We start from the raw sequence: 21,831 nt of genomic DNA on the forward strand, positions 1-21,831 counted from the left end.
CAGAATCACCTGCAGTGTCAGTGAGTGATGGAGAACGCTTGAAGAGCACAGTGTTCTTTATACTCCTGGTCTATAAGGCATAGGAGCAGAATCAGGCCATTCGGCCTATTCAGTAGCTCTGCCATTCTATTATGGCTGATTTACTATCCTTCTCAACCCCATTCTCCTGCCTTCTCCCTTACTAACCTTTGGCACCCTGTCTAATCAAGGACCTGTCAAGCTCCTCTTTAAATATACTGGATGATTTGGACTCCATATCTATCTGTGACAATGAATTCCACGGATTCACCACCCACTGGTTAAAGAAATTCTTCCTCATTTCTGTTCTAAATGGAAGACTCTCAATTTTGAGGGTGTGTCCTCTGGTTCCAGACTCCCCTACTATTGGAACGATCCTCTCTAAGTCCACTCTATTCAATAACTTTCAATGTGATCTTCCCCCCAACACTACCCCCCCCCCCCCCACCATCTTCTGAACTCCAGCGAGTACAGGCCATCCAAACACTCCTTGTACATTAACACTTTCATTCCTGGAATCAATCTTAATAAATAATTCCACTGTTACCACGCTAGTAACCAGGGTTCAATTCCACTGCTGTCTGCAAGGAGTTTGGACATTCTTGCCGTGATCGCATGGGTTTCCTCCGGGTGCTCTGGTTTCCTCCCACATTCTAACCAAGTACAGTTTGGTAGGTTAGTTGGTCACATGGGTGTAATTGGGCAGCATGAGCTCATTGGACTGGAAGAGCTTGATACCATGCTGAATCTCTGGAAAAAAGCTGTAGTATTAATTCTAAATCCCCCCATCCAGTCCAATAGTTCATGGAAACATCTCCCCCTAACATCGGTCGTATCTACAGGAGGTGCTGCATCAAGAAGGCAACATCCATCATGAAAAATCCCCATCATCCAGGCCATGCCATCTTTTCGAGGACCTTTGAGCAGGAGGTACAGAAGCCCAAATTTCTACACCACTAGGTTCAAGAACAACTACTTCCCTTCAGCCATTCAGTTCTTCAACCTACTGGAACAACCCCAATCACGATAAACACACGATAAACAACTTTGATCACCTGGCGTTACAAAATGGATCCTTTTTTTATTCAAATTGTGTTCTTCCTTGTAAGAATTCAGTATAATTTACATTTAACTTACGGTGAGTGCTGCTTATCTAATGCTCTGTGCCTGCGATCATTGCGCCTGTGTAGATGTGTACACGTGCACATGACAACTGGGTGACCGCTTCCTCGAGCACCTCCACACTATCCACTACAAGTGGGTCTTCGCAGTAGCCGAACATTTTAATTCCGATCCCCATTCCTGTTCTGACGTGTCGGTCCATGGCCTCTTCTTATGCCAGGATGAGGTCACCCTCAGGGTGGAGGAGCAACACCTTATTTTCCTTCTGGGTAGCTTCCAGCCTGACAGCATGAATCTCGATTTCTCATCCAGTAAACAAGTTCCACCCCCTGCCCTTTCATCTTTTCTCCACTCTAACCTTTTACTTCTTCTCACCTGCCTGTTACTTCCCCTCCTCCTTCCCTTTCTCCTATGGTCCTCTCTCTTCTCCTATCAGATTCTTCCTTTGCCACCCCTTGACCTTTTCCACCAACTTGGCTTCACCGATCACCTTCCAGCTAGCCTCCCCCCATCTTTTTACTCTGGTGTCTTCCCTCTTCCTTCTTAGTCCTGAAGAAGGGTCTCAGCCCGAAATGTCGACTGTTTATTCTTTTCCACAGACGCTGCCTGACCTACTGAGTTCCTCCAGCATCTTGTGTATGCACTGCTTTGGATTTCCACCATCTGTATTGTCATGATTATGACAATAACTCAACTTCAAATTTGACCTTACTGCAGCTAGAGTAGCACACTGTCACACAATGTGTCAGAATGCTATCATACATTGCTAAATGTTGGCCAACATATTTGGGGCAGATTAACTCTCAGGTAATATAGTTACTGTTGTGCCTTCCCTACTATCGAGCTTGTGTTGACAGACAACCTGTACCGAGATACAGTGAACAGTTTTCTTTTTGTGAGTCATCCGAACAGATCATGACAAACACAACTAAGCCAAAACTCAAACACAAGAGATTCTGCAGAAGTTGGAATTCCAAAGCACCAAACACAAAATGCTCGAGCAATTTTATGTACTGCACTGTACTACTGCTACGAGAAAAAATAAATTTCATGTAATATATGAATGATAATAAACTTGATTCTGATATGGGTCTCTATAGTGGACTGAGAGTGGGAAGGGGATAGGGAGAGGGGAATCATGGTTGGGAACAAGGGAAGGGATGGGGAGGGAGCGGGAAGCACCAGAGAGACATTTGATAATGATCAATTAACCAATTGTTTGGAATCCAATGACCTAGCCTGGTGTGGCAGGGCTGGGTGTGTCTGTACCCACACCACCCCTGGCACTCCTTCTCTGCCACCTGTCTCACACCACTCCCATGGCACTCCACCCTTGCCATTCCCAACATCCTTTGCTCCCGCCAGATGTACAAACTCGCTCTCTGCTCCATGTTGACAAATACAGTCCTGTGCAAAAGTCAATCACCCTAGCTACATATATGTGCCGAGGACTTTTGCACAGTATTGTATGTCACTGTATAATACTTTGAGATTCATTTTCTTGTGGATGTTCACAGTAAATGCAACAGAACACAATAAAATTAATGAAAAAATGCCACAAGAGGGACAAACAACTGTTGTGCAAAGACAATAAACTGAATGAATACATAAAAACAACCAAACAGATAAATTTAAAAAATATATAAGAACATGAGATGAAGAGTCCTTGAAAATGAGTCCATTGGTTACAAAAACTGTTCAGTGTTGGGGTGAGTAAAGTTATCCCCTCTGGTGGTTCAAGAGCCTGATGGCTGAAGGGTAATAGCTATTCCAAAACCTGGACTATTCTATTGATTTCACTTTTGTACTTCGCAGTTTGTCGTGTCGCAGTGTAATAAGCCTGGCCACTGGGCTGACACAATTATTTTCTTCACTAATTTCAGACATTCACCGCTCAGGATCCTTTAACAAACTGGGAACAGAGTACCAATCGGAAATCAGGATCCAGTAATTCCAGGCCATCTCCTATCGCAATGCAACCAGGCAACACTAGTGTTAATCATTGTTTATCTAACGGTGAATGTTTCAACAACCCTCTGTCTCCCACCTACGCTGAACCATACCTGCCTTTAAAATTGCAGCCAGCACCCCCTGCAAAGCCACTTTGGCTTCGAGAGGTAAGTGAAGCATTCCCTAATGTCAGAATTGTGCTTGGTTATTTATGCAATGCTTTGTACTTGAAGAAAGACATGATGAAATTTCAGACGCTCAAGAATAATGCATTAACCCTGGGGAAGTTTAAAGTGACTAACTATGCAATTGGAAATTGGGTTGTACAGTATTAGCCCTCGTATGACATTAGCATGTTATTTTAGACTAAATCCTACAAACTTTTAGCAGATGGTCACTGCAATATTCTAAAAATTTATCCAGCATATTTGTTACCTATGTATATTGTAGAATAATTCCCAATCTTGCTTTCAGCATCGTTTTTCAAAAGATCAGGATTAGCTTTATTTGTCACGTGTACATCAAAACATACAGTGTAAAGCATTGTTAGTGTAAACAACAAGCACAGTCTGAGGATCTACTTTTATTTAGAGAGAGAGCAGGAATAGGCCCTTCTGGCCCAATAAACCGCACTCTCCAGCAACCCACTTATTTAACCCGCGCTTAATCACGGGACAATTTAAAATGACCAATTAACCTACGAACTGGTACATCCTTCGACCGTGTGAGGAAACCGAAGCACCTGGAGAAAACTCATGCTCACAGGAAGAACATACAAACTTCCTACAGATGGCACTGGAATTGAACTCTGAACTCTGGAATGCCCCGAGCTGTAATAGAATTGTGTTATCCGCTATGCTACCATGGCACCTGTGATCGTGCAGGAGGCAGCTCGCAAGTGGCGTTATGCTTCTGGTGCCATTACAGCGTGCCCACAATTTACTAACCCTAGCCCTTATATCTTTGGAGCATCTGGAGCAAACCCACGTGGTCACGAGGAGAACATACAAACTCCTTATAAACAGCGGCAAGAACCAAACCCCAACCACTGGCCCTGTGATGCATTATGCTAATCGCTTCACTACTGTGCCACTCAGGAATTTGGTCACTGTTAAGCAACGTTGTTGTGGATTCAGGTCACTGTTTGGAACTTGGCATGTACACTCAGTGCCCACTTTATCAGGTACACCTGTACACCTGCTCATTAATGCAAATAGCTAGTCAGCCAATCATGTGGTAGCAACTCTGTGCACAAAAGCATGCAGACATGGTCAAGAGGTTCAGTTCTTGTTCGGACCAAACATCTGAATGGGGGAAGAAATGTGATCTAAGTAACTTTGACCATGGAATGATTGTTGGTGCCAGATGAGGTGGTTTGGGTATTTCAGAAACTGCCAATCTTCAGGGATTTTCATGCACACAGTCTCTAGAGTTTACAGAGAATGGTGCAAAAAAACAAAAAGCATCTAGTGAGCAACAGTTCTGTGGGTAAAAATGCCTGGTTAATGAGAGGGTTCAGAGGATAATGATCAGACTGGTTCAAGCTGACAGAAAGGTGACAGTAACTCAAAAAACCACACGTTACAACAGCGGTGTGCAGAAGGGCATCTCTGAATACACAGCGCATTGAACCTTGAAGTGGATGGGCTACAGCAGAAAACAGGAGGTACCTAATAAAGTGGCCTCTGAGTATGTAACGTAAGCTGATGGTTCAGTACAACTTAGAGAGTTGGGTTGGATTCACCTCTGTAGTTTCCATCAGAAGAATGTCAAACCTGGCACTCTGTTATTGCAGTGACTTCTCTGGTCTGTTAATGAAGAGATGGATTGGAAGGTAGAAATCTGGAAGCACTCAGAAGGTCAGGTAGTACCTGTGAAGAGAGCAAATTCTTAGGCCTCTGTTGTAGGTCCACCGTGGATGTTGCTTCCTAGCTGTCTAGATACACAAGCCAGGGCAGTACAATATTAAGAGCTTGCCCATGCAGCAAGCTCTTGTCTGCACACAACTGTTGAACCCAAAGGAACGGCAGGGACTGATACAGTTTGGCAATGGCAGCGTTGCAAGTGTTGAACTCAATGTAGGACTGCCTTAGAGACTCCAGCTCTGGATTTTTCCCTCTGGGTTTACTCCCGAAGCCTTTCACACGAGTAGGTGTAGCCACAAGGCAGTAAAGGTTTGAGATCAGTTTTCCTTCTGCCCAAGAGAGAGAATTAGTTAATGTTATTGTGCTTTTATCAGAACAAACTTGAAATGTTGATTCCATTTCTCTCTCTCTCCAGATGCTGCCTGACTTGATGAGTATTTCCAGCTTTTTCTCTGATTATTTCAGATCTTACTGTATAGTTTAACTACTTCAGTTAAGTCATGATGCTATATCATTGTTATATATGAGAAGCATGAAAAATAAATAACTTGCCAATTTGCTAATCAAGTGCAGAGGAGATGTAGAGGATGCTGCCTGGATTAGAGCATCTTTTTTGAGGAAAGGTTGAGTGATCTAGGGATTTTCTCTCTAGAGTGGAGGAAGATGAGAGGTGACTTGATAGAGGTGTACAAGATGATAAGAGGTATGGTTTGAGTGGACAGTCAGAAACTTTTTTCCTAGGGTGGAAATGGCTAATTTTAAGATGATTGAAGGAAAGTATAGGTTCCTCCAGCATTTTGTGTGTGACAGTTGAAGGGATAGCAGAGTAGTTTTTTTTTACTGAGAGTGTGTGGGTACGTGGAATGCTCTGCCAGGGGTGGTGGTAAAGCCAGATACCTAAGAGAAATTAAGAGATTCTTAGATGGGCACATGGATGATAGAAAAGTGAAGGACTACGTGGGAGGAAAGGGTTAGATTGATCTGAGAGTAGACTAAAAGGTCAGCACAACATTGTTGGGCCATCTTAAAAGTTTCTTCCCTCATGCAGTTGATCTGATCAACCATTCTAGTTAGCCCCATAATCCATGTCACTGTACTGCCCTGTAAATGCTTTAAGCCACTGTTTATAAATCTGTTTACATTGTAAATACATGCTGGTATTTATGCACATTTTATTCCATAATCTTTCCATGTTGCATGTTGTGACCTGATCAACACACCACAGCAAATTCCTAATACTTGGAACTGTACGTGGCAAATAAAGCTGATGTTATCCTTAATCCTGATTCTGTGCTGTAGTGTTCTATGTTCTCTGTTTGCCTTTCAGCCTTTATCCAGACACAATTCATCACCATCACCAGCCCACGAAGGTGATCAGAGAGTATCACTTTGGAAGACCCATGCTTTGTCCCAGCAGCCTGGAAGCTACAATGCTTGTTTTAGGGAGGACCGTTACTCACTTACAGATGGACCCATGGACACCCCTCTATCACCAGCATACGCTGAGCCCTTTGGGGGAATCACGAGAGACTGTCCATCTATAAGAGTCTCTGCTACTGAGGTAGGTGCATTTCAAAGGCATCCACGTTTTAACTATAGTTTAGTTGAGCTATTTGTGGCAGGTACAGTTAAAAACCATAAACAAGGACATAACAAGAAAACCCGGCCTTTTCTGGTTGGCTGCTGTTGACGAGTGGTCTTCTGCAGGGGTCAGTGTCAGACTCTGCTTCTTTGTACATTATATGTCAATGATCTGGAAGATGGAATTGATGTAACACAAAATGCTGGAGGAGCTCAGCAGGTCACACAGTGTCTATGGAGTGGAATAAACAGTTGACATTTTGGGCAGACACCCTTCATCAGCTTGGAATTGATGGCTTTGTGGCCAAACTTAGGACAATGTAAAGATAGATGGAAGGGCGTTGGTCACACTACACTGGAATACTGTCAGCAGTTTTGGGCCCCTTATCTAAGAAAGGATGTACTGACATTGAAGAGGCTTCAGAGGAGGTTCAATAGGTGCATTTAATATCAGAGAAATGTATACAATGTACATCCTGAAATTCTTTTTCTTCGCAGACGTCCATGAAAACAGGAGTGCCCCAAAGAATGAATGACAGTTAAAACGTTAGAACCCCAAAGCACCCCCTCCTGCTCCCCCTCCCACACACAAGCAGCAGAAAGCAATGACCTCCCCACCCTCCACCGAGCACTCAAGCGAGCAGCAAAGCATTCATGAGAATGATTCAGAAAATGAAAGGGTTAATGTAAGGTGATTGTTTGATAGCTCTGGAGTTTAGAACAATGGGGGGGGGGGGAGAATCTCATTGAACTATCAAATATTGGAAGGCCTAAATAGAGTGGACATGGAGAGGATGTTTCCTTCAGTGGGTGAGCCTTGAACCAGAGGGCTGAGTCTCAGAATACCAGATAGTCCCTTTAGAACAGGGATGAAGAGGAACTTCCTCAGCCAGACAGTGGTGAATCTGTGGAGTTCATTGCCACAGGCAGCTGTGGAGGCCTGAGTTGTTGGATATATTTAAAACGGAGATCGATAGGTTCTTGATTAGTAAGGACATCAAAGGTTATGGGGAGAAGGCAGGTGAATGGGGTTGAGAGGGATAATAAATCAGCCATGATGGAATGGTGGAGCAGACTTGATGGGCTGAATGGCCTAATTCTACTACTGTCTTAAGATCTTATGGTGTAAAATGGGAACCTGATGAAATTCAGATTAGTTCAAGTTTATTGTCATCTTACTGTACGTAGATACAACCAAATGAATCCATGTTTCTCCAGACCACAGTGCACCCACAAAACATATAACTCACGCAGCACAGAAAACAAAATATTACCACAAATTAGTTCATAAAATACAGTTCATATTATAACTCAACGTTCATTTAGTGTGTAGCACAGGTAAACTGTAATGGTAAACAGTACATTAAATAGTAAACAGCACTTTTCATACAGACGATGTCGTTAAAAATGCTTTACAATGGGATAAATTGCAAAATGAAAATAAAAGACAAAAAGATGTTAGTTAAAAACAAGGTTAAATAAATAGGTTTTGAGCTGACGTTTAAAAGTGTCAACTGAGTCTGCATCTCTTATTGTTTTAGGTATTGAATTCCACAGTTTAGGAGCTTAGCTTAAAAAAAGCTGACTTGCCAATTATCTTTAGAGGGAGATTGTTTAAATATAAGAGACCAGCTGAAGAAGAGTTGAGAGCTCGAGCAGGATTATAAAACAAAAGCAATTTTGTGATGTACTCTGGTCCCAAACCATTGAGAGCTTCAAAGTTCAAAGTAAATTTATTATCAAAGTACATACAGTATATGTCACTGAATAAAACCCTGAGATTCATTGTCTTGCAGGCATTCAGAGTAAATGCAAAGAAACACATTAGAATCAATGAAAAACCACACACAAGTCAGACAGACAACCACAAACTGTGCCAATACTAAAAGAAAAAAATATAAATAAATAAATAAGCAATAAATATTAAGAAAATGGGATGAAGAGACCTTAAAGGTGAGTCTGTAGAACAGTCAATGAAGTTGACTGAATTTATCTGGTTCAAGAGCCTGACGGTTGAGGGATAATGACCATTCTGAAATATATATTACTGTATATATACTTGTATGCATATGGTGAAAAAAGTTGATCCTTGATCCTTCATCCTTGATGTATATTACCCTTGGATAATCTTTGCAATGCAAATCACAGAACAAAATCATTTTATCTTTAATACAGCCTGTCTTCAAACAGAAAGATGCATTGGATGTGGATCAATGGAGCATCATGGTACCATCCACAGAGGGAAGGTCCTCTCTATCATCACCTTCTGTGTCAGAGAACAGCTCCTGTACATACACGGATGGGAAACTGCTCAGCAATATTCTTTCCCCTACATATGCAGAGCCCTATAACTCTTTTCAGTTTCCCTTGGACTGCCACAGGGTCAGAGACGTAAGTATTCTATAGAATGGCATTCAAGTTCAATTATCATACAACCATACATGAATACAGACAAATGAAGCAGCGTTCCTCTGGGGTCAAGGTGCAAAACACCCAACCAACAGCCATACAAGGCACATATAGCACATATAATTATGACATAAAATGTCCCATGATTAGGCTAGATTTGCTGGGCAGCACGATTCATGGGGCCAGAAGGACTATTCAGCACTGTGTCTCAATAAATAAATCAGCAATGTAGTCCAAGTTCCCTGGGATCATGTTCTGTTGATTAATACTGCATGGCATTAGGTCAGCAAGAACAGGGTGGTCATCAGAATCCAATCATTGAGAGCCCTCATACAGTGTCCATTAGAGCCTCGGAAGGGGAAGAAGATTTGGTGCACAACAAGGAGGGGAGTTTGCATTGTGGGGCGGTTGTCTGTGTAACTGAGAAAACCTTCGGCCCATCTGGTCTGTGCTAATGCAAGCCGGCTTTTTCTACTGAGGTTGGCTGAGACTAAAACTAGAGGTCATAGGTTACGGGTGGAAGATGGAACATTTAGGGGGAGAAATAAGGTGAGCCTCTTCCCTCAGAGTGTGGAATGAGTTGCCAGTGGAAGGGGTGGATGTGGATTTGATTGCAGTGTTTCAGAGAAATTTGGAAAGGTACATGATGGGAGGGATATGGAGGGCTATGGTCTGGTGAGGGTCGATGGGGCTAGGCAGAATAACATGGACTAGTTGAGCTTGGAGGGACAGAGTCTGTGTTGAAGTCCTCCATGACTCTATTACTAAATATCTTTCTTTAGACATCCTCTGAAAGTTAAGCTTGTATTCACAGTCATGTTGCTTATTTACTGTTCAGTCCGTCTGGCGTCACTATTCTGAACCATGTCTCATCTTTTACAGGGGGTACCCAGGAAAGGAAGAACTGATTTTCCTGTCCATTTCTCCAAAGGTACAAAACCCCCTTAAAAAGTGATGAATAATTTTGCTTGAAGGTGCGTTCTCCAATAGGCTGCCATCTCTGGATGATTAGGTTTTGTCCAATAGGCAGGGTGTCTGCTACTGACCAAACAGTAATAATCTGACCAATGTGATGAGATGTCCAGGTGGTCAAGTCCAGTTTTGTTGTCCACTACAAGGGGATGGCAATTTGGGCAAGTTCTATTGCATTGTCCATGGGAGGGGATATCCAGGTAGTCAAGTCCAATTATATTGTCCGATAGGAAGGCATGTTCAGGTGTCCAAGTCCAATAATGTTGCCTAATGGAAAATAATGTCCCAATGCCAAATTCTATTGCATTATCTAACGCAGGTGATCAGGTCCAATTGTGTTGTCCATTGGGAAGGGATGTCCAGGTGGTTGAACCCAATTGTGTTGACCAGTGAGAAGGGGATGTCCAGGTATAAAATATTATTGTGTTGTCTAATTGGAGTGGAATTGCAGCTGGTCAAGTCTAGTTTCATTGTCCAATGGTAAGGGATGCCCAAGTGACAAGTTCCATTGTATCATCCAATGGGAGAGTGGTCAAGTATGATGGCATTGGAAAGGGATATCCATTTGGTCAGATATAATGGCTCTGAAGAACAGATAAAGATTCACAGATTTTTAGATATTCTAATGACCATGGATTTGAATTATTTTATGATCCTTTATACCAGGGGTTCCCAAGCTGGGGTCCATGGACCACTTGGTTAATAGTATAAATGGTATAACAGGGTCCATGGACCAATTGGTTAATGGTATAAATGGTACAATGGGGTCCATGGCATAAAATCAGGTTGGCAAGCCCTGCTTTATGTGGCAGTAAACAGTTCCCAGGATAGAGTGGGAAAGGAAGGAGGGGAGAGGAAGCCCGAAGTTAAAATTCAGGAAGAACCACTGTCCCCTTAGATCCATTTGGAATGCTTTCCCAATATCTCTGGAGACTAATGTCTAGGAAATTCTCACCATCGTTTAAATGGGACCAAAGGTGAAGAGGCTTTAAGTTGCTCTCAGGTCCCCAGTTTAGGTGTTAATGAAAACCCTATGTAAAACAAGGTTTGATTAACCAAGCTGAGATAATCTAAAAATGGTATGGGAGGAACACGTGAAATTCCTATATGTTTTATTTCAAAATATTAAAATAAATCCAGAATAGTGATAGTAATTTTGAAGTTTGGAATATTACCAAAAAGACCATAAGACATAGGAGTAGAATTAGACCATTTGGTCCATCGAGTCTGCTCTGTCATTCCTCCCTGGCTGATTTTTTATCTCTCTCAACGCCGTTCTCTTGCCTTCTCCCTGTAACATTTGACACCCTTACCGTGGGTTTCCTCCGTGTGCTCTGGTTTCCTCCCACAGTCCAAAGATGTACAAGTTGAGAGGTTATTTGGTCATTGTCCCGTAATTAGGCTGGGGTTAAATCAGATATCGCTGGGCGGTGTGTCCTGAAGGACCAGAAGGGCCTAAACAAATAAATGATATTACTAATTAAGAACCTGTCAACCTCTGCTTTAATTATACTCAATGACTTGGCCTCCCTATCTATCTGTGGCAATGAATTCCACATATAACCTGATCTGTGCCAATGCCACCCAGATTTCTCAAAAATTATATTGTGTTGAAATATAAGTACAAACATATTTAAAGTTGAATTTGATGCATCAAATTTGATTAAAAATGAGACTTAGCATGTTTTTCTCTCCTTTTTCCAGATGACAACTTTGAATATTTTGCAATAATGGAAGTTTTAGATAGCTACAGAGAAGGTGACTTATATTCTATATTATATGTTTATATATTATAAACACATTCAGTGATGTAACCCCTGGGTCGCCTCAGGCATCGCTCAAACTCGTTCTAGTCTAGGGGGAGCAGCCTTCGGCCCCGCCAAACTGGGTAATCAGCTGGTGTGGATGCTGTGTGATGTCCCCGCCTCGCCCAAAAAACAGACAGTACACCTTATGCGATTAAATGAGTACAATTTATAAAGATTACTATAACTAAGCGATTACTAACGATACAGTATATATGAATAAGAGAAAAAAAGAAAAGGCGCCAAACTTATCAAAGTCCAAACCACTTCGTGCACAACCGTTGGAGCTCAATTACTAAAGTCTTCTGGCCACCATTCGATCCCCTCCGACTTCCTCGACCCGCCTCCTGGGACCCCCACGGTGGTCGACCAGATGCTCCACACTCCTCTGTCTCCGTCTCCTCTCATCACCGAAAACCTTGGGCCGGGGACCGTCGCCCAGCTTCCAGCATCCCGTCCTCTCTCTCTCACTCCATCGCCCCGACTCCCCAAAATCCCGCCAACAATCAGTTTACAGTCCCAAACAAGCTTCCAGCACTTATCATAACAAAGACGCTAGCATTCCTACTATTAACACAGGCGCCAACATTCCTACTTTTAACAAAACAAAGACGCCATTTTGATTACATACACAGTAACAAAGAAAAAGAAACCCCCCGTTACACTCTCCCCCACCAAATAAAAGTCATGTCCTCATGACTATTAGATAACTCGTCACCTTTCCTGCCAACACACCGTAACCCAAGCACAAGCAGTGACATCTCCTCCCCACACAGTAAACCTCACGCCCTGTTCCTTAGGCGCTATATAGGCCAACTATCTGGGCGTTCCCTAACCCTTCTGAGACCTCCGTACCCCCCTCACCTAAACCCTTAGGCTAGGACATAGCTGGGGATATCTTGGGTCCACTACCAACTCCACTTTCAACCTCTCACTCATGCCCCACACTGCACACAGCTAACCCTCCCCACTACACCTGACTCAGTGGAAGAAGGGCCAAAGGTCTCTTCCTCAATCGAGGGAAAGTCAGCAAAAGGCAGCATGTACCACACATCCAGCACATCGGCCTTTGAATCCGTATTCTTCCTCATTTCTTCGATCGGTAGCTGCTGTTTGATCTTCTCCAAACGGAAACACGTGGCCTGCACTGCTCCTGCAGTCTCTTCAGCCTCCTGCAATTGAGATTATCTTCTTCTCTGGCCCCTGGCTCAGCAGTTCTGACTCCTGCATCCCGGCCATCTCAATCTGGAATGCAGTTACTCCAACAGCTTCTTCCACCCCGACCTGAAAAGCAGCAGTTAAAGATTGGTCACCCTCCAGTTCAGTATTCACTGCACTTCTCCCCAGCTTCTTTTTTTCTCCTCATGACTTCTTCCAGATCAACCTTCAGGTTTTGCACTTCATTTGAACTGTCGATGGTCATCTTCAGGTTCCCTTCAAGCTACCGCTTCCCCCTTCCGAGATTTGTCCGCAATTTCTTCACCTCCGCAAACTCCCTTCTCCAGGCTCTCAGTTTGCTGTGGCCCTCAGTCAAACAACTTTCTTTGTTCTCTCCAACTTGTAAGTCTTTCAAATGGTTCCAGATCACTCTCTCCAGTCTCTCAGTCTTCATTTCAAACTTGATTCCGTAGAGACAGACACTCATGAGCTGCGACCTTCGCCAGCCCTGGCACGTGTCCAGAAAACACTTTAACTCTGTAGTTCTCAGCCGCTCCTGCAACGACCTCACTTCATATTCTCCTGAGGCAAATCCAAATACCAAGAGATCATCCACATACGTCAAAATTCCAAACGCCTCCACACCCCCATGGTCTTCCACATGCCCTGCAGGAAGGTTGCAAGGGCTCCGGAGATACCCTGTGGTATCTTTTCGGACCGGAAGACTCCTAGGGAACTTATAACCGCCGTCTTCTCCTTGTCGGCCTCACTCATCGGGATCTGGCAACATCCACTCCTCAGATCCAGCACCTTAAACCTCTTCGCACCACTCAGATAGGCCATCGCCTCTACGGCCCAATATAATCCACACACACGCTGCCTACGTCTGCCACGCTGTAGGGGCCAGTCGCCGCAACCTCTGCCTCACCGAGGTGTCTTCAGCAGTCAACTCCCCTCCCTGGTGGTATTTCGCAGCGTCCACTAAGAGGGTCTCACCCTCAGATACTCCTCCAGGCCATACCACCACCGGCTCTTGTTTGAATTCGGTATCAGCCCAAGGCTGCTACACACGTCCGCACAAGCAGCTCGAAACTCTGGGTGCATCGATAATGCCTCCAAACAGCTCTCACCCGCCTCCTCCGGGCAGGCCCCCAAGCGCACCAACAGGATATTGGTTCTCTCCATAACCGAAACGCTGCCCGTCTCGACAGTGTCCGGACACATCAGCATTAACGATTCACGAACCTCAGTCACCTCCACATTTGCCTCTAAGAACTCCATTTTCACTGACCAACAACCGTCGTCTTTATAATCACCGGCACTGGTGCCCCAAATCTCCAGTGCCGTCAATGTCATCAAGGGTAAAGGCTTCCAAAAACGGTTATAAAACAAACTGTACAGCAACTTAACCGGTGCCCCGGTGCCGAGGATGGCTTTAACTTGACCTCTATCCATCCGTAACAACACCTGAGTGCGTGGTCCCTCTAAGCCTTCAGGAATAGGGTCTGTTCCTTGCGGGAGTTCCTTGGTACATTGCTGGGAATGTGCTCCCCCAGAGACCCCAAGCCGTTCCCCCACTGGGCCTCCTCTAAGTTTCCCGACACCTCTCGGATCAACGGAACAACTGATCCCCTTGACAGATCCCCCTGGCTCCGCAAGCAATTTATCTGCCCTCCTAACCAAAAGGGATACCCTAAAAACTTCCCACCAATCTCCTGCCACGGATATGATAAGCCCCCCAGCTGCGGCATTTGACTTCCAGTCGAACCACATGCATTTTCCCACACTTTCCCAGAACTGGCAGCTGTCACTTCGAGATAATTGCGCCCGACAGTTCTAACAACGCTACCAGCCCGCCTACTCAAACTTTCAACCAATCCCTGTCGCTTTCCCTCAGCCAAGCACTGCCACTCACCCAACAACTGAGAGGTCTGCTCCGCCTCTTTAGGGCTGGACATTATTCCAACAACCGGGCGGAGCCCACCATAGCTGAAACATCCCAACCTGTCACTCCTCACTCTCCAAACAGTACGGACAACCCATGGCCCCACCACCTTTTCGTCAGCGCTAGTCGGAACTCGAACAACGACCTCCGGGCTACCAACAGCAGCCACCCCACCCAACACACGTGCAGAGATAACCGGCAATCGCACACCCACAAAGGCACACCAGCTCTTCGTCGCAGACATAATTTAAAGAGGGCGATCACACAGCTTCCACAGAAATCAATCCCAGACGAGCATCCCACAATGTAACCCCTGGGTCGCCTCAGGCATCGCTCAAACTCGTTCTAGTCTAGGGGGAGCAGCCTTCGGCCCTGCCAAACTGGGTAATCAGCTGGTGTGGATGCTGTGTGATGTCCCCGCCTCGCCCAAAAAACAGACAGTACACCTTATGCGATTAAATGAGTACAATTTATAAAGATTACTATAACTAAGCGATTACTAACGATACAGTATATATGAATAAGAGAAAAAAAGAAAAGGCGCCAAACTTATCAAAGTCCAAACCACTTCGTGCACAACCGTTGGAGCTCAATTACTGAAGTCTTCTGGCCACCATTCGATCCCCTCCGACTTCCTCGACCCGCCTCCTGGGACCCCCACGGTGGTCGACCAGACGCTCCACACTCCTCTGTCTCCGTCTCCTCTCATCACCGAAAACCTTGGGCCGGGGACCGTCGCCCAGCTTCCAGCATCCCGTCCTCTCTCTCTCACTCCATCGCGCCGACTCCCCAAAATCCCCGCCAACAATCAGTTTACAGTCCCAAACAAGCTTCCAGCACTTATCATAACAAAGACGCTAGCATTCCTACTATTAACACAGGCACCAGCATTCCTACTTTTAACAAAACAAAGACGCCATTTTGATTACATACACAGTAACAAAGAAAAAGAAACCCCCCGTTACATCTATATTATATGTTTATATATTATAAACACATTGAGTGTTTACACCTGCTCTGAAAATCCCTTGTAGTGATGTCAATGGATTAATGAATACACGTAGCCTAAACGATCCTTGTTTAATCCCTGGGCTGTAACTGGTTTGTTCCAGGCAGATGGGGCTCATTGGCCGTGGTTGCCAGTTCATCTGGCAGAAGGAAAACTCTAATCTCAAACCTCCACTTCCTTGCGGCTATACGCACTCATGGGGAAGGCTTTGGGAATAATTCCTGAGGAAGTACCCGGAACTGGAGTCCCTAAGGCAGTCCTGCGTTGAGTTCAACGTTAACTGGCAACTCCTGTGACATTGGAAGCCTCATGACTTCTAGGAACAGTCCCACTTTTTAAATAAGTCTCTGAGTGTTAGTTGATAAGACCGCATCACAAAGACACTTGCAAATTTCTACAGATGTACTGTGAAGAGCGTTCTAACTGACTGTATCACCTTCTGGTATGGGGGGGGGGGCACTGCATAGAATCAAAATAAACTGCAGGGAGTTGTAAATTTAGTCAGCTTCATCATGGGCTCTAGCCTCTGTAGTATCCAGGACATCTTCAAGGAGTGATGCCTCAAAAAAGTGGCATCTGATATTAAGAACCCCTATCACCCAGGACATGCCCTGTTCTCATTGTTACTATCAGGAAGGAGGTATAGAAGCCTGAAGGCACACACTCAGTGATTCAGGAACAGCTTCTTCCCCTCTGCCATTGATTTCAGAATGGACAATGAAACCATGAACACTACCTCACTACTTTATTTTTATTTTTGCCTGCTTATTTAATTTAACATATATATGGTTACTTACCATAATTCTGTTTTATCTTTCTATTATTATGTATTGCACTGTGCTGCCGCCAAGACAACAAATATCACCACATATGCCAGTGATAGTAAACCTGATTCTGATCTCCAGTGAGAGGATGTGGGCGGAGCATGTGTCAGAAAAGAAGCAATAAAATTAGTACAACTTTTCTCACTAAAAAACAAATGATTTCTGTCTAAAGTTTGCAGTAAGGGAAGACAGCCTGGAACCCAGTCTGTTGGCTCAACTTGTTCATGTTAGCAAGATGGCCTGTCCAAACTAGTCCTAGTTGCTGGAGCTTTAATTCCAATCTGGGCCAGAGGCAAATGCCCACCCAGGAAAGGTTTAAAACTGGCCACTAGCAAAATGCAGGTTCCTCCCTTCCCTGTAACTCTGCATCATGCAGTCATTACTTAACCTATCCTCTGCCTGTAATGCTTGTTATTTAGGTCAGATCTGAAGGTCCTCCATCTCTGTTTGTCATTGCCACTCAGATACAGGATTTTTCATTGCTGTTTCTGTAATAATTTTTGTTTGACCAGTCAGGGTTGTTAGCCCTGAGCTGAACCCCCAAACCTGGAAGACACTCTTAGTCTGGCCTCTACCCTTGTTTGACATGAGTGACACTAACAAGAGCCAAAGCACAAGGCCCTGGTGAGAGCTAACATTGCTCTCCGGGTCATTAAGGCACACAAGCCTCCAAACCCTTTGACAAGGTTGTAGTCCTCTTGGGGGTGGTTACTTAACATTGACTGTTTATTCCCCTCTATGACGCTGCCTGGCCTGATGAATTCCTCCAGCATTTCGTGTGTGTTGCTCAAGATTTCCAGCAGCTGCAGAATCTCTTGTGTTACTTGAAACAGCGATTAGGAAGACCTAAGCATTGTAATTCCAGGAGCTTGCAGAAGACTCGGGACGCTCTGTGTAATTATTAACACATAAAGAGGTGAAGAGTTTATCTAGTTACCGTTGACAGAAGAGATTTCCAAACAAGTTAACACCCTGTCTGAATATGTTAAGTGTATAATATTTTCAATTAGATTCAGCTTTACTATCACTGGCATATGTTGTTAAATTTGTTGTTTTATGGCAGGAGTACATTGCAATACATAATAATAAAATAACTATAAATTACCATAAGTCCATATTGTATAAATACAAAAGAAAATTAAATTAAATTTCGTAGTGAAAAAAGAGAGGAAAAATATTGATGTAGTGTTCATGGGTTCACTGTCCATTGAAAAATCTAATAGCGGAAGAGAACAAACTGTTCCTGAAACATTGAGTGTGTGTCTTCAGGCTCCTGTACCTCCTTCCTGATGGTAACAATGAGAAGAGGGCATAGAGGTCCTTAATGATGGATGCCACTTTTTTGAGGCATTGCTCCTTGAAGATTTCCTCGATGGTGGGGAGGCAAGTGCCCATGATGAAGTTGGCAGAGTTTACAACTTTCTGCAGCGTTTTTTTGATCCTTGGCAGTGGCCCCACCCTCATACCAGACAGTGATGCATCCAGTTAGCATGCTCTCCATGATACATTATGCGGTTTTTATTTTCAGTCGATATCTACAGAGCTTTTTCTGCACGTTGGTAGACCGTGGCTTTTCGATCACTGTGCACGAATTGTATTTACTTTGTATAAGGAAGAGCTAGGCTCATAGAGGTCTCGATGAGGACACAGACGTTTAAGGTTGCCAAAGCAGGCACACAGTGATAGAATTATAGAGCATGGGAACAGTCTCTTCGTCCCGACTGGTCCATGCTGACCGACACACCTCATCCAAGCTTTACTCATTTGCTAGACTTTGGTCCATAACCCCTCTAAAGAAGAGTGAGGAGATGATAGGAGCTACAGGGAGGTAGTTACACCTAAGGGTGCCATGGTAGCGTAGTAGTTAGCATGATGCTATTATAGCTTGGGGCATTCTGGAGTTCAGAGTTCAATTCCTCTGCTGTCTGTAAGGAGTTTGTACGTTCTCCCGGTGATTTTCCACCATGGGTCCAAAGATGTCCCATTTAGTTAGCTAATTGGTCATTGTAAATTGTCCTGTGATTTAGTCTAGGGTTAAATAGGTGGGTTGCTGGGTGGCACAGCTTGTCGGACCAGAAGGGCCTGTTCCATGCTGTATCTCTAAAAATTAAAAATAGGAAGATGAAGGGTCGAGGAATGGAAGAGAAGAAAAGGGGTGAGGGGAGCCAGAATGGAAAATGGAAAAAGAGAGAAGGGGGAGGGTCTAGTAGTTCTGGATGTTAGGGAATTTGATGTGCAAGTTTATCATTATTCAACCGTACAGATGTATATCGCCAAACAAAACAACTTTCCTCCATACCTGGGTGCACAACACAGTACATTATAACTCACACACATAACACATAAAGTAATATTATAACTACTAAATTAATGAATAATAGGGTGCATTTGTGACAAAAGTTTAAAAAGTAAGTATAATGTTCTGTAGTCTCAAGGTAAGAAGCTGTTCCCCATCCGAAAAGTTTGTGTCCTAATGCTACGGTACCTCCTGCCTCATGGTAGGGGTCAAGGAGATTTTTGGACAGATGGGAGGGCTGATTGACAACATTAGGGGTCATCATGGTTGGTGTTTACAGTAACTGTTCACGGTGGTGTTACGTATCAAATAAAGATGCTTTGCCGTGTTTAACCGTCTGCCTTTCTCCTGCAGAGAAGGCGATGAGCTGGTACAGCGATGACACCAGGTTCTCCGTCACCTCTTCTGAACCCACCTACGCGGAACTCGAGAGCCCTCAGGCGGATACTGATGATGGATTCTGGGACTTCAAGCAGCAGTTAATGCCCCATCTTTCCCCCGCCACCCTCAGGAAGGTGTGCCAGCGAGGGATGGTCGACTCGAGACTGCAGGGGGTGTTGCATAGGTGGTCCTGAACCCCTGGGAAACTATTAACTGTCTGAATTGTTTGGAATATCATCCCATTATGGTGAATGTGAAGATGCAATACTCTACTGACCTGTGAAGAAGGGTCCAACGTTTTGGAAAAAGATTTGTTTCAACTTTTGTTAATCTCTCCCCCTTCCTTCCTTCTCTCTTTTCTCTATTCACAGTTCTGGCTCCCCTTACTCCTTCTCTTCTCCTCACCTAGCTATCTTCTCTCTCTGGTGCCCCTCCCACTTCTCTTTGTTCTATGGCCCACCCCTCTCTTATTCCCCTTTCTGGCTCCCCCCTTGCCCCTACTCTTCTCCTTATCTGCCCATCACGTCTCTCTGAAGCCCTTCCTACTCCTCTTTCTCCCATGGTCCACTCTCCTCTCCTATCAGATTCATTCTTTTTCAGCCCTTAATCTCCTACACTTATCACCTCCCAGCTTCTCTCTTCATTCCCCCTACCCACCTTCCCCCATACCTGGTCTCACCTATCACCTGCCAGCTTGTCCTCCTCCTCCTGCCCCCATCTTCTTCTTCTTCTGGCTTCCTACCCTTGGCATAGTTCTTGTGCTAATGCTATGGTACCTCTTGTCTGATGGTAGGGGGTCAAAGAGATTGTTGGACAGATGGGAGGGATGATGAAGTGTCTCGGCCCAAAGCGTTGACAATTTGGTCATTTCCATGGATACTGCCTAACTTGCTGAATTCCTCTGCCATTTTATTTGTGTTGATTTGGATTTCCAGAATCAGCAGAACCACTTGTATTTATGAACACTGTACCAACCTGTGATTATTGACCTCTGTTTATTTTCTGCGTGTGTTTTCTTAAAGTACCCTTGACCGTTGGTCATGGAGAAGACATTTCTAGATATCTCTCTTGTCTTAAGCCCATCACCCTTACTAGGGCATAGGCTGCCAACAGCAGATCGCCAAAGTCCTCCATGCTGGGTTAGTCTTTCAAGTTATCCCAGGTGTAGCACATCTCCTAGACAAACCTTCATTTCTCAGGGAAGAGATCTTTGGAGCTTCTGTTGGCGTTTCTGTAGCACTGAGTTTTTATGGAATGGGATTGTTAGCCCCATGCCCAACCCTCCTTTCACAGTCAGGCTTGGGACTGTCCATGGTGGAGTTGGTCTAGATATCAGTCAGCTGAAATTCACTTACACTCAGAGGCCATTTTATTAGGTACACCTGTACACCTGCTTGTTAATGCAAATATCTAATCAGCCAATCATGTGGCAGCAACTCAATGCATAAAAACATGCAGACATGGTCAAGTGGTTTCTTATTGTTGTTCAGACCAAACGTCAGAATGGGAAAGAAATGTGATCTAAGTGTCTTTGCCCGTGAAATGATAGTCGGTGCCAGACATCGCGCTTTGATTATCTCAGAAACTGCTGATCTCCTGGAATTTTCATGCACAACAGTGAATGGTGTGAAAAACAAAAAAAAAATCCAGTGAGTGGCAGTTCAATGGGCAAAAATGCCTTGTCAGTGAGAGAGGTCAGAGGAGAATAGTCAGACTGGTTCAAGCTGACAAGAAAGCAACAGTAACTCAAATAACTACAGTGATGTGCTGAAGAGCACCTCTGAATGCACAATACGTAAAACCCTGAAGTGTTTGAGTTACACCAGCAGAACACACCAGACTCCACTCCTGTACCTTATAAAGTGGCCACTGGGTGGAAGTTCACATTCATAATCAGGAATGAATGAGTTTGGTTGAGACATCAAAAATCTTGGGCAAAGGGTCTCGGCATGAAAGGTCGACTGTATATTTACTTTCGTAGATCTTGCCTGATCTGCCGAGTTCCTCCAGTATTTTGTGTGTGTTGATCTGAATTTCCAGCATCTGCAGAATCTCTTGAGTTTATGGTGAAGATCAGTACTGTTTTGGTGTCATGGCAATATAGGCTTAATGATCTGAATGACTTTGCATGTGATTAATAGTGGCTACGGCACGACTTTACCAGATTGAGAGTCTACGAGATTAGCTCTACTCCATTTGGGACCAGACGAAAATTAAAACAGTTTACACTTGTGTGAAAGTATTTGGTGAAATTCTTCATGATGTGAGCAGGTCTTATATCATCCTGTTATATTCTATTGTTAATATTTTTATTGTTTATTTTTAAACTATTCCCATTGCCTTGTAATAATTAAATTCTTAATGTATAATGTTGCTTATGTAACCGCTCTTGAAAGAGTGTAATAAAGCGAATGTTGTTGGGATAATTCATCTGATATTTTTAGCTGAGTATATAATCATGCAAGTTTCATAACCTTTTATAACTGTAAAGAATAA

General features: G+C 44.0%; 1 protein-coding gene across 3 annotated transcripts in view; it reads left to right on the forward strand.

The window, feature by feature from the left end:
* Positions 1–21,761, forward strand: part of plekhn1 (pleckstrin homology domain containing, family N member 1) — a 57,278-nt gene extending 35,517 nt beyond the window's left edge. For 2 of the 3 annotated variants that reach the window (XM_073032304.1, XM_073032305.1), the window contains exons 14-19: positions 3,024–3,257; positions 6,283–6,516; positions 8,712–8,927; positions 9,828–9,876; positions 11,622–11,675; positions 19,309–21,761. In XM_073032304.1, the coding sequence (XP_072888405.1) occupies positions 3,024–3,257; positions 6,283–6,516; positions 8,712–8,927; positions 9,828–9,876; positions 11,622–11,675; positions 19,309–19,529 (1,008 nt within the window). In that variant the 3' untranslated portion in view covers positions 19,530–21,761. Of the gene's footprint in view, positions 1–3,023; positions 3,258–6,282; positions 6,517–8,711; positions 8,928–9,827; positions 9,920–11,621; positions 11,676–19,308 lie in introns of all 3 variants that reach the window. The other variant, XR_012096697.1, reaches the window with a different exon arrangement.
* The last annotated feature ends 70 nt before the right edge of the window (positions 21,762–21,831 follow it).

Source organism: Hemitrygon akajei, chromosome 29 (assembly GCF_048418815.1).
Source record: "Hemitrygon akajei chromosome 29, sHemAka1.3, whole genome shotgun sequence".
Taxonomy (NCBI): domain Eukaryota; kingdom Metazoa; phylum Chordata; class Chondrichthyes; order Myliobatiformes; family Dasyatidae; genus Hemitrygon; species Hemitrygon akajei.